The sequence below is a fragment of the Bactrocera neohumeralis genome, chromosome 3 (assembly GCF_024586455.1).
Source record: "Bactrocera neohumeralis isolate Rockhampton chromosome 3, APGP_CSIRO_Bneo_wtdbg2-racon-allhic-juicebox.fasta_v2, whole genome shotgun sequence".
NCBI classification, from domain to species: domain Eukaryota; kingdom Metazoa; phylum Arthropoda; class Insecta; order Diptera; family Tephritidae; genus Bactrocera; species Bactrocera neohumeralis.
Genome location: NC_065920.1, coordinates 25,982,050 through 26,000,139, shown reverse-complemented (window position 1 = coordinate 26,000,139; position 18,090 = coordinate 25,982,050). Strand labels below are relative to the sequence as shown.

Below are 18,090 nucleotides of genomic sequence, written 5' to 3'. Positions count from 1 at the left end.
TACGCTCTCTATATGGGCTCTCACGTAGTTTACACGTTTGCGGCTCTGCGCGAGTGTTGGTGATCAAAATCTCATGCCATAATTTTTTTGCAAGCTGCAAAGCTTTCAGTTATGGTTTTCACGTCGAAGATTTTTGATTTGGCGATCGCCATTCATAATCATTTGTTGTTTGGCTGTGCTTGAAGTCGGAAATGTGCTGTGTGCTCAAGTCTGCGGTTAAAGTACCCGTTGGATGTTTACGGAACTTGGAATTTTTTCGGAAAAACGTGGAAATTCGTTATCGATTGTAATTACATTCTGTGTTTTCCGGATTACAGTTACGTTTAAAAATTTGAATAAAGTGTTTTATTTGTGATTTCTTTGAAATATATTGTTAACAAAGTGTAAACCGGACTAAAGGCGGAACAGGGAACATGCTTTCAAAGTTATGATTCACATGGTAACAGTCAAGTTTTGGCCAGATTTCCAGGAAAGCCTAACTTAAAACCACATACACGTGCGCACACTACATGTATATGTGAATCATATTGTTTTTAATTATTAAATTTATAACTCGCTTTCAAAGTGAACTTCTTTTCGATAACGTCAATTCGAAACGCTTTTAAGCCGGATTTAATTTACGACGAGTGTGAGCTTGCAATAATTGCAGTTCGTTGCTTCTTAAACTAAATAAATTTGGAGTTGTGGATAGTTGTGAGTTGAAGGCGCCTGCGAAGTGGACACTAAGCAAAGTGAAATTTATAAAGATTTTGTGAAATGAAATAAAAGTTTAATGTAAATACAATAGCTTAAAACTTAAAACTGGTGCAACAAAAACAAAAAAAAATAACTAAAACAAATATTTTTCTTTTGGTATAAATAATTTATTTGCGAATTTAAAAAAATATATACAGTTACGGACAATAAAATAGAATCAACCATAGTACTAATTTTTCGTTAAAAAAAGTTGCTTTTAAATATTATGTTGAAGTGCTGTGCATTCGGTTGTGAGTTAAATTCAAAACACTAACAAAGCAATACCGTCATTTACTGCAATTTGAATGGCGCTTACCCTCAACTACACGCCCGTTAAGAATTGTTATGACAGCAGTGAATTTAAATGTATGAATTCTGCGATTCTATTTAAAAATTTTCAAATCAGTTATCAAAATATCCAAATGCATGAACATGGCCACCCGACGGATAGTGAGAAAAAAATACAAAAAGTGCAAACCCGCACGGAAGAAACGAAAGGTCTTCCAACACCAATAGATAACGCAACAGTGTCATCAGTGGCTCAGAATTCGAAATTAGATACGAGAAGACGTCGTAGATCCAGTACCACTAGCACCAGTAGCAGCGACACTAGCAGTACTTCGGATAGTTCGAGTGATGATGACACCGATAGCGACAGTTGGAAGAGTGGAGCTAGTTATACAAATAGTAAACTTAGTGCACATAGTTATAGTAAACAAAAGGCCTTACGTGGCAGTCATGTCGCCAACATGCCCACCGGTGGGCTACAAGAAACCCGCGCCAAGTCAAAATCGCCATTGCCTTTAACAGAAAAGGCCGACGGTGAAGTTGAAAAATCGATTGCAAGTGCTAATGAAACGAGCGGGAACGTTGAAAGTGAAAGATTGCCGTCGAACGCAGATGAGGGTGATAGTGATGCATCCAGTGATAGTGTCAAATCGCGGCCGGCTTCGCCAGTGGTTAAAGTGCCGTTGGATCCACATGCGTGGAGTACTGATGACATAGCAAAGTGGGTGAAATGGTTAACGAAACAGTTTAAAATCGATCCAGAACCAGATATTTCACGTTTTCCCACCACTGGTGCTGAGTTGTGTGAACTAAGTAGAGCAGAATTTTGGGTTTGTGCCGGTTCGCGACAGGGGGGCATACTTTTGGCAAAACATTTTGCCTTGACCCTGTACAGTGCGACCGGACGTGAGACAAGTCCAATGCTAAATGAAGATGAGCCAAGTGAGTAATAATATTTTGTGAATGAATAGACTATATATAATATATATTGGTGTTATGCTGAAGAAAATATCAGCAAGCTGTGATATATTAGCAAGTATAAGTTTAAGCTTTTACCAAGTTCTTGATCATTAATATGTATGTATTCATATTTGGTTTTGAATTATTAATGGTCTACTAAACAACTACCGTTAACTGTTAACTGACATAACCAAACATTCTTTCCTAATCGAAAAAAGTTCCCGGCTACATTCAATTGATATTTTTCTACACGCGCATGAGCAGTTATTACGTGCAATGAGAAGGGTTTGCAAAGTTATGGGGATAAGATTAATAGATCAAGACGACAATACTCGCACAGTCAATATAACCAGGTTGGTAGGCAATGACAAATGTATAAGAAGAAGTTATATATAAAATACGTTGAATCAATTTACATACTGATGCTTAATGCTAGAAAGTTTTGGTTCCGGATGCTTTGATTCGTTGTTATAATTTATTTGACCTTGGATCAACCCAACAGCTCGTTGTTGATAAATTCAAGGTATAAGGTTATAGGCCAATTTATATTAAGGTAACCAATGTCAAAGCAAAAAAATTCTCATAAGAAGCCCATCTCGTTTGTGGCAAACTTGATGTAGTATCTGAGATGAAAGCGTATGCATTCTTCTTCCTTATTGGCGTAGACACTGCTTACGCGGTTATAGCCGAGTTTACAACAGCGCGCCAGTCGTTCTTTCTTTTCGCTGTTTGGCGCCAATTGGAGATTCCAAGTGTAGCCAGGTTCTTCTCCACATGGTCTTTCAACGGAGTGGAGGTCGTCCTCTTCCTCCGCTTCTCTCGGCGGGTACTGCGTCGAGTACTGTCAGAGCTGGAGTGTTTTCCTTCATTCGGACGACATGACCTAGCCAGCGTAGCTGCTGTCTCTTAATTCGCTGAATTATGTCAATGTCGTCGTATATCTCGTACAGTTCATCGAGAACGGTATAAGTCACTTGCAGAGTTTGGTATTTGTTCGTCAAGAGAGGACTTTCCTTCTCAATTGCCCACTCAGTCCGAAGTAGCACCTGTAGGCAAGAGTTATTCTGCGTTTGATTTCGAGTCTGACGTTGCTGTTGGTGTTAACACTGGTTCCAAGATGGGCGAAATTATCTACGACTTCGAAGTTATGACTGCCAACAGTGACGTGGGAACCAAGTCGCAAGTGCGACGACTGTTTGTTTGATGATAAGAGATATTTCGTCTTGCCCTCGTTCACTACCACACCCAATTGCCTCGCTTCTCTAACCAGTTTGGAGTAAGCAGAACTAACGGCGCCAAAGATATCGATATCACCGGCATACGCCAGCAGCTGTACACTCTTATAGAAGATTGTACTTCCTCTGTTCAGCTCTGCAGCTCGAATTATTTTCTCCAGGAATAGATTGGTACCGAACGGCTCGCAGAGGTCTTTCCCGATCCTGACGGAGCTTTTGGTATTGCTCAGTTTACACAGCCGTATTAGTTTTGCGGGGATATCGTAATCCATAATGCGTTTGCAGTGGTCGTCATCGAATGGGGAGTCTCTCATCCGCGGCTGTTTTCTTCCTTTCTTTGGGGGTGCTTTTTAAGTTTGGGACCCAACTCAGCACAAAACCCTGGGAAGGCCTTCTCACTTTAGCTCGCCTTCAAACGGAAGTTTTTTGGCTACCCAGAGGGTACTTGCCCTAAGACCGGTAGTCGTGGGCTGCTTGAGCCATATGTAAAAGAATCTTTTCTGGCTAATTCCAAATGAATGGCGCTCAGAGAACTTTCTTCACTTGCGTGAACTTCTACACATGGCCCCATCCTCCATATATAATATAATCTCCTTTGTTTGGACATTTAAACTCATGTGTTGAAGATATAATTATTTCCTTTCCAAAGTGCACCAGCAATTGCTCGCTTGACCTTCACTAATTCCAAAAAAAAGAGAACTCGTAAATCTTTTGCAATAAAAAATAGGTTTCCGTTATCATCATCAAAATCAATTGACTATCATTGAAAATGGCCGCCGCGGGATTTCGATTCCGTGAGGGCAATTTAGTTACTATTAACATGTGTGTAGAAGAATAAAGGCAATGACCAACTTTCACATTAAATGAAATCCAGTCTCGAGTTATTTGCTCATTGTATCCTCACTTGTGGCCAAACGCTACTTTTCCGCCACTTTTCTGAGCATTGAATCCTTTTTTCCACATCCTCAATCTGGGTAATAATAGCCGCACTTATTGAGATCGAAATCGCATTGCGGTAAATTTCGTTCAGTGTGTGTGTATACATGTGAGCGTGTGGCTATTGTAGTCGGTTGCATCTTGACCATTTTCCACCGTCTTATTTTATTTATGTACTACCGTATGTCTTCATTTCTTTCACTGCTTAAACGCGTATTTACTGATAACGTCCACACACATGTGTGCGTGACTTGGAAAGTTCGTAATGAGTGCGAATATATCTTGCACAAGCATACTTATAGGGTTGATACAAATCCCCTTGCAGCACAGGATCCGTGAGAATCTGTCATTTACATGGGTACCTTTATCCAAATAGTTTAGTTTATTACATTTGAAATGGCCGGCAGTTATATAATCGCATTAAACAAGTGCAAATAGTATGGAATCATTAACTGAAGTCACACTAGTCAAAAATATATAAACATTTGTATTGTCTTCAAAGCGAATCGAAAACATTCGAGCCAATTTCTTTGTACGAAAGTTTTCAATAATAACACAACTTTATTTAATCAGTAGGCGGTACTCAAACACTTTATTGTTGTGTTATTAAATGCACTTAACGGTGATTGTTGACTTAACTTTTCACCTGGATTAGTGATGAGTTCTAAGCCACCTAAACATTTAGATAAGAGTCTTCTAAGTCATGCAACGAAAATGATGCCAACTCGACAGCGTCTTTACTTCAGGGGGAGTGATGCCGTTAATAAACGATGTAAATATGATAATTTCTCACAGGATGTGGCATCTAATAATAAAATCAAAGTAATCCTCTCGCTTTGCGTGAAAGCATTGCGGCCTCGTCATTGTCTGCGTAGCGCACAGTGATGCAGGACAATACAATTTTGTTGTTAATTTGGTGGGTCCAAGTTTTTGAAGAAAAATTATTGACTAATTCAGGCGATTTCAACTGAAAACTGACGTCTGGCTCGTTTTCAAAATGGTGTTGACCCTGAACACGCATGATTTTGTGATTTTTCTGAGACTACACTATTAAAATCATTAAAGTAACACATTGGCAGAAAGTTGTACTTTTGTACAATTTTCATGAAAAAATAGTATTAAATACGGCAATGGCAGGAATTATTCGAACGTTAAAAAGTATGATTGCGGATTCTCTCATAACATAGTACTGAATCAACAAATAAAGGATCCTTCGTTAGATTGTTTTCCACAGGTAATGCCGAGACAGTTTTTTATAATCTCAATTTTTGATTTTTTTGGAATACTTTGAAGGGAGAAAAATGATTTTAAAGGTGTTTTTTAATGCTGTTGCGGTTTTTGCTCGCAACACCTTTATTAAAAGCTGAATTATTCTACATATACTAAATGATTCGATTCTAAACTCTAATAAGCCAATAATCAATTATATATACATACATACATATGTATGTCTCTATATATATATTATTTACACACACATTTGAATGAATTAGCACACTGTTCGCTCCTGTCGACAGAATTAAGTAAGCATTTGATTGTCCTGACACACAGCAGGCGTTCATCGTGCGCGCATCACGGGCTGAACTTCAAGTAAATGCGACAGGAAAATATTCATTTCCGCGCTTCCTGTTTCATACAATAAAGTCTCGAATAGCGCGTCTAAAATATGTAAAGCCACTGAAACTTTGTTATTGACATTTATAGTACGTACTAGGAAAACAACAAAACCGTTTGTTCATATATATGTGTATGTGGGTGGGTGTTTGTAATCAAGGTGGCCAACTTTTAACCATTAAATTTATTTACTTGAATTATTATGTACATAAACATGTGTTTTTCATGCAAAAAATATCGGAAAAAACCGAATATAATATATAATTTAACATGTTCACGAAGTTGTAGGTATGACTACCGATTTTCACAGAGATTGAACGGGTCCAACACCATGAGCTCCAACAGAATTGTGCTGAGGTCTAATAAAGTGGCTTGCGCCTCTCATAGTTCTCAATAATACTTGTATGTTCTTAGTCTTGCCATAAATTCTGTTACAAAGTTTACAAAGCATACAGAAAGGACAAAATCGCAGAAAAAAACGCCGGTATTTGTATGATATTTTGTATACAGTGTCTACTCATTTATACTAATACTATTGTATAAGTTCAGTGTTTGCTTCCGCTTATTAACAATCGAGTGGGAGCTAAAGAAAATTGACACAAGATAAGTGATTGATTTACATAAGTGTGGAAGAAACGTAAATGAAAGTTATGAGCTGCTCCAAAAGCTTAATATTATGAGAACATTTTGTTACCGTCCTAATGATCGTTTAACCAAACTTCTACAATTGATGACAAGAGAAGTAGTCGTCCTTGGTTGGAGCAATGAAAAACTGTTCGCGAACGTATTCACAGAAATCCACTTAGCAAACAGTCAAAGGAAATGGAGCTATCGACCAGACCAATGTCAAGACTTATTAGAGATGATCTCCACATGAGGGCTTACCATTGGTCAACTGGTCATCATCTGACAACGCCTTCTACAGTTGCTTTCAGTGTGCTTCTTACAGATGAAAAAATTTCCCTCTTAAAGACAATTTTAATAAGCAAAACGGCAAAATTTACGCGACAGCTTCCAACGACGCAATGTATTCAGATAACCAACGATCTCATCATCCAGCTGATGGTTTGGTGAGGGGTCTCCTGTAAAGGCGTCACATCTCTTCATTTCTGTGAAAAAGGGGTTAAAACTGGGGCAAATATATGTAGCAGTAGGATGTTTTAGAAGGCGTTGTGAAGAAGTTAAGCAATAGTTTCTTCGATGTAAAGCATTGGATCTGCCAGCAATATGCTACTCCAGCACACCAGGCAAAAATTAAACAGCAGGGTCTTAAAGCAATATTGCAGGGTTCATATGAATGAAGATGAATGGCCTTCTGGATGTTCAATTTTGAATTTTTAAACTACAGTTTGTGGTCAAAGTTGGAATATATAATCGTTGAAAACTGACCATAAAACAAAGTTTCAAACATTATAACTTGCTTTCACTAGATCCGTCTAGTAAACGGTCTCAAAATATATGTAGTATGAAAACATATACGAGGGTGATCCGATAACTACTTAGCTAACAAAAAGAAAACGAAAAATTTGGAAAACTGGTCATTTTTAACAGAGCTTTTGTTTAGCTCAAGCTGACCCAGCGATGTTCCAACTTTTTTAATCTGTCTGAAATAATATACGTTACGGTTTACAAAGTTGGTAATGACGTTTTCCGTTTTCGACGGCGGAGTTACTATAAGCCGGTAAATTGTTGTAAGATGAAATAGTACAAATTTCTTCGTCAAAAGGAATATTTTCTTTGGTATTTGGCAAAGAATCGGCTAGAAGTTAGAACGTAGTTGAGTAAATAGTTTTGCAATTCTCCACATAGGCAATATAAATCACATCATGTGAATCCGAGAAACATTGTCAATCGAAGATTTATAAATACAAGACTCCTGACACGTTATTCGTCAGGGTAGCTATGTTTGAGGCATCTGACTGCAGGTCGTGAAAAATCGACGTGCGACCACGCTCAGCCTCGTTAAATCGATTTTTGACGGTCGCCACTGAAGAATCTTTCATTTCACTGCACAATTTTGCTTCTAAAAACAAAAATCGAATCCCGAAAAACAATATACTATCTCGAATCGGCTAAAAGTGAATCGTAGTCTAAGAAAATTTGCAACAAAATAGAAAATTTCACTTGCGATAATGACGCTAATGTATTTATCGTAAGACCCTCATATATATACATATGTATGTATATGTAAAAAGTTGTATGTGTTTTGCTTTACAAGTTGAAATCGTATCAAAATTGCATAGTTAATTGATTTGTTTTTTATTCCAAGCAGGATTAACTCCTGAGATTACCGATAATCTTTTCAGCAGTTTGGGCATACCCCCCAAACTGTGGGGGTGTAGTGACGATGTACATACATATGTACTTGTTTTGGAAGTGGGCGCACGTGCCCTTGGTCAATACGGCTGTGTTGTGGGTATGGCGCTTATTGTCTTTGCCAGCGCTTAGCTGTACGCAACCACGCCGACCACCAACTGTGCAGGTGAAAAATGGCAAAGTGATAAACTTGCAATAAAAAAAGAGAAATGAGGGGGGTGGTGGTGTGCAGTGGGAGCTTGATTGAAGCGGCAGAAAGAAGGCGGTCCCTCTTATAACGGCGTTCATATGCTTTCACCAGTGACTTGCAGCTTGCTGAATTGTGTTCAGAGAAGTCAAAAGTCAGTCGTTATCGAGAACTAAAGCTAAACGGTTGTGTGCAGGTGAATTGGCAGTTAACTGTCTCTAAAAGTATATAACAGAAAATTATGAATGTACAAACGAAATGAGAGAAAAATGCCAAGTACAGAAGTGCAGCAATAAATATTTTCATTATTACAGCTAAAATTATGTGAATTTCGCAGAAAGCGGTTTTATTTAACGAATGAATAATTGAGAAATAAAATAAAAGAATAAAATGCACAATAAAACCAGACAAATGCTTGCAAAACTGAAACAATAAAAAAATCAAGAAATATTAAAACCAAATAATAATAACAAGAAATACTTGAAATGAGTGTGAGTGTAGATGTGGGCGTGATGTGGCGCTTCGGTGTACGTATGCAAGCACCGGCGCCACACATACATCACCAGCACTACCACCACCATCCGGTATCTGGGCGGTCTATCCTATATAATGGCGCTTTCGGTGAGAATTAATTTAGCTCACTACAGTAGCAAATAAAAAAGTGAAATATTTTCAGTTCAATTTGTTTTTGGCAATCTGTTGCAGTGCTCTGTTGTTGAATGAGTCACAAATGGTATTTTATAAAATTCCTGGAATGCATACTTAATACGATATTTAAGAAGAAGTGACACAGAAGTTGGCTTTTTGTTGTATGCATATACTATAAACTCAATTAAATTGTTTTTCAAAAATTTATTACGTAAGGTAAATGTTCACATTACCACATTTCCTAGTGCAATTCGAACACATTGCGCGGGGAATGTGCAAGTACCAAATATGGAGATTACAGTTTTGTACCCGTATTCCGATCAAACAAAAAAATGACTATTTCTTTTATTTTTTAACGACCTGAAAATTTAATGCAAAAAATTTTGAAGTTACACAATTTTATGTAAAAAACTCTCAGCTTTCTGATAAAAATATTTTCAAAATCCAAAAAAAAAAAAAAAAAAAATTTTTTTTTCCAAAAAACAGTTTTTTGTGCTTTTCCACCAACTTTTTTTTTTCAAAATTAGGCTCAACAAATGCAAACGGCTTCTACAGTTTTTTGCGGTAAACGACCAAGAAAGTGTCCTTCTTACAAATGAAAACAATTTCACTCTTGAAGAAGATTTCAATAAGAAAACGACAAAATATACGCGAAATCTTCCAACGACGCAAAAAATGTGTTCCAAGGTCCAACGTGGTCATCATACAGCTGATGGTAAACGTCTCTTGTAAAGGCGCCACACCAAAACGTACCAGAAGGATGTAAGAATGAGTTGTAACGGAGCTAAGCAAGCTTCTTCGGTGAAAAGCATTGGATCTTCCAGCAATATGCTGATCCAGCACACAAGACAAAAATCAACCAGTAATAATACTCCTGGTTTCATATGAATGAAGATGAATGACCGTCTGGATGTTCAATTTTGAATTCTGTAAACTACAGTTTGTGGTCAAAGTTGGAATATATAATAGTTGAAAACTTACCATAAAACAATGTTTCAAACATTATAACTTGCTTTCACTAGATCCGCATAGTAAAGATCATTATGTAAAATTGAACGAGGAATCGAATGGAAAAGTCAATTTCCAAAAAAAAAGTTGGTGAAAAAGCACAAAAAACTGTTTTTAGGAAAAAATGTCTTTTTTTGGATTTTGAAAATTTTTTTTGGATTCAGAAATATTTTTATCAGAAAGCTCAGTTTTTTACATAAAATTGTATAACTCAAAGTTTTTTGCACTTAATTTTCAGGTCGTTAAAAAATAAAAGAAATAGTAATTTTTTTGTTTGATCGGAATACGGGTACATGTCGCCAATTGATGGAATGGCTCATATAACTTATAACTACGTTGTTAGATATGTATATGCAACCTTCAAGTGGAATCAAGGTTGCTTGAAATGGAAAACAGATATTTTATGAAGATCTTTGTCTTCACTATGTTCGGCCAGTTTCTATGGCAGCTATGTACCACATATCTGAAGTGATTCGATTAGAGCAATTCGTTCGGAAATTGTACCGTTGTCTTGGACCATAATAACGGCGTGCTGTTTTCGGTCTAAATTCAAAGTGTTTTATATTAAATATGTTCATATGTTAGGAAGGTAAAGGAGGTACTATATATTAATTGCTACTTTTATTAGACTCTTCATCCTGATCACGTATTAAATTCTATTACCGATTAGTAAAAACGTGGCAAGTATGTCTCAACATTCGATTGCGCTTCTTTCACAAAAGAATTATTCACGTAGGTGGCTAGTGTCAAAGTTTTATCCGAATCAGACTAGTAAAGGGTGATCCAGGAGAGGTGCTTTTCTAATAGCCTTTTTTTATAGATCGGGCGTAAGTCGTGTCAAGCTGTCATGTTATTTTTGTTCATTCTTTGGTATTTCGTCATGAGACTTACGCCTGAACAAAGTTTCCAAAACGTTCAACCGTATTACGAAAATTCACGTTCTGTGAAGAATGTGTTTCGCGCGCTTCGCTCAACTTATGATCAACATAATCGGCTGACTGAGAGTATTATTCGCAACAACCACCCATTTTGAGACCCAGCATTCGACCGAATAGATTACGTCCAGCACGCAGTGAAGAAAGTATAGCAGTCGTAGCTTAAAGTGTACTCGAAGGCCGTGGAGAGTCGATTCGGCGCTGTTCGCAGCAATTCGGACTGACGTATGGAACTTGACGCATTTATGGCTCAATGGGTATGTAAACATGCGAAATTACCGTATTTCGGTCGAAGAGCAACCTGTAGATATTGAAGCCATTTCATCTAGAAAAAAAAAAACAGTTTGGTGTAATTTGTGTGCCGGTAGAATCATCGATCCATATTTCTTCAAAAATGATGCCAGTGAGAACGTAACCGTCAATAGCGACCGTTATCGAGCTATGATAACCGACTATTTGGGACCTGAAATTGAAGCTCGTGATCTCGGCGATATTAGGTTTCAACAAGACCGCGCCGCACACATCACTTCAATTAATGGATTTATTGAGAGAACACTTCGGTGAGCAGGTAATTTGACGTTTTGGGCCAGTCGATTGGCCACCAAGATCGTGTGATATCACACCGTTTTTCTTCTGTGCGGCAATGTAAAGTCTATGCGAAACATCACGCGTATCATTCGTCAGTCACCAGTTGAAATGGAAATAATCTTCATGAATAAATGCTAAATGCGAAAACGTTCTTTCAAATGATGATAAATATTCCCCATTAAATTTGAAGTTTCTGTGTTTTTCTTTAAAAAACTAGGGAACCTCGAAATGGATCACCTTTTAGTAATGGCTTTGATTCACATGACAGAAATTCACGATCTCATTTCGGCTCACAAAAGTATGAAATGATATGTTTCGTTTCGTTTATACCCTGGTACATACCAGAGGTCAAGATTGAAAAGGTGTAATCTACAAAGACGGTCGCATGAAACAAAGAAAACACTTAGGCCCTGTCCACTGTAATCTCCATATTTGGTCACATGCAGCTTTCTTGCTCTGACTTCCTGTTTCCAAAATTCAATTTGATCCGGTTAACCTATATTGTACATCATATGTACCATATGTTAAAACTTGACAATCAAAATATATTTTAATGCACACCGGTATATTCGAGCGGTCTACAAATTGCTTATCCACATGTAATGTAATTTTTTTTTGCGACATCAGCACAATTTTGTCGAGTTGCATTTATGTAAATTGCAAATTTTGGTAATTATTCTATAAAGATACTTAAGAGACAAGCAGTTCGACAGTAGTGCGAGTTTCAAGTATGACTCTTTGATACATATACATATGTATGTACATATGTATGTATGTGTTTGTATAAAATATAAAAAAATTTTTTAGTTTCACTTTCTTTACTATTATCATCAAAATTATTGGTAAATTTTATCATTTGTGTATACTCATATGTATGTATGTATATATGTATCTGACACCACCACAATCACTCTATCTATGATACCACAAAACAAAAGTCAAGTTAGACGAGCTTAACATATTGACTACACTATCTATCAAATGTATGTACATATATACCATACATATGGACAATTGCAAACAATTGTGTCTAATCGGTCTGGCAAAACTCGCTGATAATAATTCGATAATGAAATAACAGTGTGGGAATAACTTGAGCACCTCCTGTTGGTTTGTTTTTAGGGGAATAACGAAACTCAAACATGACAAAGCAAAATTGCTGGCATGACTGTATCACTTTCTCGATTGCTTCGGTGATCCACACTTCATCTAAGCACCTGCCGCATGACGTATAGTTTTACGGCAGTTATCACTAATTGTCCGACTTTTGAAGTGTGCTCAAAAAAAATTCGTCTACATTATCTTTGTTTAGTAGCGGCATAAAATATTACACATAATTATGTGTTGATAACTGTTATCAATAAAAATCACCACCGAAAAACTTATCAAAACTTTGCGAAAGAATTGTCATTAATAATGTTAAATACGAGATGTTTATTTAAGAGATGCTAAGTACCATACATTGGAATAAAAAATCACCCGGAAATTGTAATTAGTGTGCGTTGCGATTTTTACAATGAATAAAAATATCGAACAAAGAATTTGTCTCGAATTTTGGGTGCGGAATCGTTGTGAATGTTGGAAAAAGCTTACCGTGATTCACATTGTTTAAAAACAAAAGCATACGAGTGGTCGAGAGATCGTTGAAAACATGCCTCGTCCTGGCTGACCTTCGACTCCTTCAACTGATGAAGATAGATATAGTGCTTGCAAATCGTCAGGCAAGTGTTAGTGAGATGGCAAGAGAGCTCGTCATCTCTCGCGGGTCCGTTCGAACGATTTTGGTAGATATTTTGAGTATGAAACGCGTTCTTGCTCGACTCGTCCCGATAAAGTTGAATTTTTTTAACAAAGAGTAGCGGAAACAAGTCTCTTTGGACATGATCGATCGTGCGAGTTCCGATTCCACGCTCATAGAGAGCATTGTAACTACCGATGAAACAAGGGTTTATGAGTTTGACAAGTCAACAATCATTGACATGGAACCCGTTTTCAGTCGATTGACGAGAAAACAAAATTCGCTGAAGAAGCAGAAGGTTATTTCGGGAAGTTCGTCCAAAATGAGTTCCGAAAACTATTGATGCTGTGCACAAACTGATATTACAACATTGTCATGTGATTTATTATGAGATTGAGACAACTCATTAGTGGAACAAAGCGGAACAGTAAATTCTGAGTGAAATTCAACCATTTGTTTCCCATTGTCTTTCAATAAATCAAGAAAACCAAGCGCCGAGCACTCAAAACATCGATTTGAGGAGTCATTTTCCGTATAGTCCTAACTTGGCACCGAGACATTTCTTTTATTTCCGTTCATAAAAAATAAACCAAGAGGTCAACGTTTTTCGACACTGCAAGAGGCAACTGATGCGTCCAGAACGCATGTTTTGGAGATACCTCAATCAGTGTGGCAAAAGTACTTGGACAATTGGTTCAAACGCATGCAAAAATGCATAGATCTTAATGGAGAATATTTTGAAAAATAATAAAGCGATTTTCGATGATTAAAATTTCTTTTTATTCTCGAATCCCGAAATATGAAAGGGAAATGAAATGACGTAAATAAATTTTTCAGATCCAATCACATATGCCTTTCCTTTATTTTAAAGATAACTGTACATTTCAAATTAATTATAGTCAGATTAGATAACACTATATTTAGTAAGTCACAGGGTGAATTCGAACATACATTAGACGGTATTTAATGGTCAGCTCGAAATGAGAATAAAAAGAGAAAGATTATTAGAAAGGAAAATGTTTTGTTCAAAAGATTTAGAATGATATCATCGGAGATTATAAACATTTAAAGTTCTTTAGAGCGGTTCTCCTCGAAAAATGTTAGTTAACGCCTATTAATTCTTAGAGAATTATGCAATTGTAAGGGGAGCTCTTAATTATTCTCATATTATATCCTAAATTTTATGAACCGAGCAAATTAATGTCATACTAGAATTATGAAAATATTATTTTTGAGCGACTTCCACCGACCTTCGGGAAATAATTTACATATGTCTATGCAAAAATAAAAAGAAAATCAGCCGATTTTATCATTTACTCTGTATAATATAAAGGTGTGGCAGTAAAAGTTATTCAAGTGGTTTATTAAGCAAAACTTTAGGAAGTTCTTCCTCAAATTTCTTGATTTTTTAGGTGTCTGATTTCAATTTAAAGCTAATGAGTTTGTAACTGAACATTAAAAACTCATATTATATTACCGAAGAAACTTTCTTATACATATACATACATACATACATATGAATGTTATGACATATTTGGCTTCCTAACTTATAATGGTAAAGCGCTAGATTGCTATTACTGTTAGTTAGAATAGGAGCAGCACATTTAATACAAATTAAATATGATCCCGATAAGTTAACTGACGATGTCTGATGACGATAACGACGATTAAGTTATCGAATAAAGTTATGTTGATAATGCGAAAAAGTAAATTACGCTTGGGATTTTTTTGTTAACTTCTTCGATGTTCTACTGAATCTACTTATTATAATAGTTATCTAATCCGTTGACGACGTAACGGAAATAGCAAGAGCGGCAGCATGGTTCGGCGGTAAAAGCGTCTTGTATAAATTTAAAGCGTTCAAGTATCTGCGTGTGTTTTTTAATTTTTATGATCTTGCGGTTATAAAGTATATTAAATTAGCTAAAACCAATCTAACAACATTTCTTGTTTAATAAACTTACAATAACAAAACACATATGTACATATGTATATACATATGTACTGTGTATACTACATTGGGAGAGGTAAACTTTGTTTGTAGGTATGCAGAGCAAAGTTTAAATATACATACATACATATAACTGCATTTAGTACATCTTTATCATCGCAGACATTGTCACAATTTGTAATTAATAATACAATTTTTTTTATTTTTCGGCTTTAATCTTTTGCAGATCCGTATCAGCTATTAAATGCCGCATCCCATCGATTGGTTGCGCAGGGTTCGGGACAAATTCAGTTATGGCAATTCCTACTTGAACTGCTCGCCGATTCGTCTAATGCCAGTTGCATAACATGGGAGGGCACCAATGGTGAATTCAAACTCATCGACCCCGATGAAGTTGCTAAGCGTTGGGGCGAACGAAAGGCAAAACCAAATATGAATTACGACAAACTCAGCAGAGCTTTAAGGTAAGCAAGAGCGAGCGAGTAAACAATCGAGCATTAATGCCGGCATTGTGGTGCGCACACGCTCAGAAGTAAAACAAAACTCGAAACAAAATCAATGAAAGCAACAGAAAATACAGACTTTGTGTGGGAAGGTAACTGGGGGAGTGGTATAAGTGTGGATGTATAGGAGTTGAAGTATGAATGAATAGGGAGGTGATGTAGCCATTGTGTTAGAATATCGCATGCGAGTTTTCTGAAATTTTTATAAACGTATATAAGCATTTACAGTACTGTTGAAAGTTTTAGCACTACAATTACATATCTGATATTTGGTTGTTTTAAAAGAAAATTTTGATTTTAATCTAATGTATGTACATATGTAGTCATATATTTTTTTGAGATATTCTATTAGGTCTTGGTTAGTGCCTTTAACAATGGGGGAAGGTTTATAAAACTGGAATTTAATTGCGTAACATAACAATTTGCCTACCTTAAATTTTAACAGTTCATTGACTATCCCTTGAACATATCAAACGTATATGGGGATTTACGGGCAGACCTAGTGTGATAGCGTAAATAATTATGCTTAATTTTTTTTTAAGAAAACTGCTGCATTAAATCTTTTAGATATACACATACATACATACGCTCGGATGATTTCTCTTCGAGTGACAACTTTTTTCAAATTAAAAATTTAATTTTTAGAATAACGCGTGTGAAAATAAACTGATGATTCTGAATAAACTGAACGGCAACACTTTAAAAGTCTGTAAAATATTTGAAAAATTCGTTTAAAGTTTTGTTAGGTTATTTTTTTAAATTATATAGTTCAAAATATGCGAAAAATAAAAGAAATATTTTTGTCGCGATTTCACGCGTACCCCTTAAGTATATTTAATTTCCACTCCCCCAGTCTAATATTAAGCCCCTTATTTGTTGTTAATTTATGTTTTAAAAATTTTTTATATTTATTTTACAGATATTACTACGATAAAAACATAATGACTAAAGTGCACGGGAAACGTTATGCCTACAAATTTGACTTTCACGGCTTGATGGCGGCATGCCAAGCGCAGGCACAGGGTTGTGATCCCACAACGAGTATGTTGAGTTCCTACAAACATCATCATCACCATAGCCATGCCATGGGTTTGCATCATCATCATCATTATCACAATCTCCAAACAGATCTCACCTCACCATCGTCGTCGTCGAGTCTTGGTTTTCCATCACCTTCTCCCACGTCTATGCCATCGCCTATTGGTATGAGCAACTCACCCAACATTGCTTTAACAAATCAGCACCAACTTAATGCAACAAGTACAAATTTATTGCAAACACAGCAATCAACCTTAACCACAACAGCATTACCAACCGCTTCAACGGGCTCTGAGACGACGGTTGTGCATAGCAGTACTACAAGCAGTGGCAACAATAACAATAGTACACCCATTTTTACACGCCCACCGCCATATTGGTCGTATACGCCGGGCTCTTATGACTCACGTCCACCGCCTAATACGTTTAATTAACTCTAGAACGATGTGTAATTTAAGGTACTTAACACTTGACTTAGGACATATTTGTAATGCATTTGAGTGGTCCACTGGTTTTATTATGACTAAATAACCAAAATATGCCACCCGCAGCGTAAGTTGTGCGTACCTTTTTCCGTTTATGGAAAGGGGAATATGCTTGTATTTAGAGTTGTTAATGTGTATGTATGTAAGTTAGCATTGTAGCCGGGTGTTATGAGCTATACTAGCCCATCGAGAGATTATTTAAGTATAAGTAAGTTTCTTAGTAGTATAAAATAAATTCTAGGTATTAGGTGTAGTTTCATTACATAATATAAATTTGTAATTGTAGGCATATTTGTAAGTACATGTGTACTAATTGCAATATTGCAATATTTATTTAATAAGGTGGGGCAAAATGATATTTCCTATAAACATTGTTATTGATATGTACATACTTGCCTACATATACATACATACATACATAGCTATATGTGTGTACACAGGTATTAAATTAAGGCTTTGGATATAATATGTACTTATAGTTTTAAGAAATTTGTAGTATAATTGGCTATTGCAATAATTAATTTAATTTATTTAGCTGTGATTTTACGATTTTATTTACGAAAGAAAGTTAAAAACGTCAAAAAAATGTTTCAACTTTTTTTTCAACTGAATTGAATTATGCTAAACAAAAAGTGCCAAAATTTGGTCGTGACAGTTAAGTAGACCTTAATGTATTTAAAACAATTATAATTTGTAAATGATTATATTTTTATGTACATACATACATATGTATACATACTATAAATGTTTAAATTTTGTTGCATTTGATTTCATCTGCTGGCTTCCCAAAATTAACGTATGGTTTAAATTAGCCGCCTTTTCAAGTGCTGAACACATAGAGCGCGACACGACATGGCAACACGACAGTGAACTGTAAATAGCGTCGTGAATTCTGGTACAATGGCCGGCATGTACACAAGACAAC

At 36.2% G+C, this 18,090-nt stretch overlaps 1 protein-coding gene across 1 annotated transcript; it reads left to right on the top strand.

Annotated features, from left to right (window-relative positions):
* Window positions 1-818: 818 nt before the first annotated feature.
* On the top strand, window positions 819-17,911 carry LOC126753061 (DNA-binding protein D-ETS-6-like). Its single transcript, XM_050464185.1, has 3 exons — window positions 819-1,965; window positions 15,366-15,603; window positions 16,562-17,911. The coding sequence occupies exons 1-3, from the start codon at window positions 1,041-1,043 to the stop codon at window positions 17,112-17,114; spliced, it is 1,716 nt and encodes a 571-aa protein (XP_050320142.1). The 5' UTR covers window positions 819-1,040; the 3' UTR covers window positions 17,115-17,911.
* Window positions 17,912-18,090: the final 179 nt, after the last annotated feature.

Excerpts from the sequence above, each read along its gene's own strand:
- LOC126753061 (XM_050464185.1), top strand. The coding sequence starts at position 1,041 with ATGGCGCTTACCCTCAACTACACGCCCGTTAAGAATTGTTATGACAGC. Across the intron at positions 1,966-15,365 it reads GCTAAATGAAGATGAGCCAA|ATCCGTATCAGCTATTAAAT; the intron begins GTGAGTAATAAT and ends AATCTTTTGCAG. Across the intron at positions 15,604-16,561 it reads AAACTCAGCAGAGCTTTAAG|ATATTACTACGATAAAAACA; the intron begins GTAAGCAAGAGC and ends TTTATTTTACAG.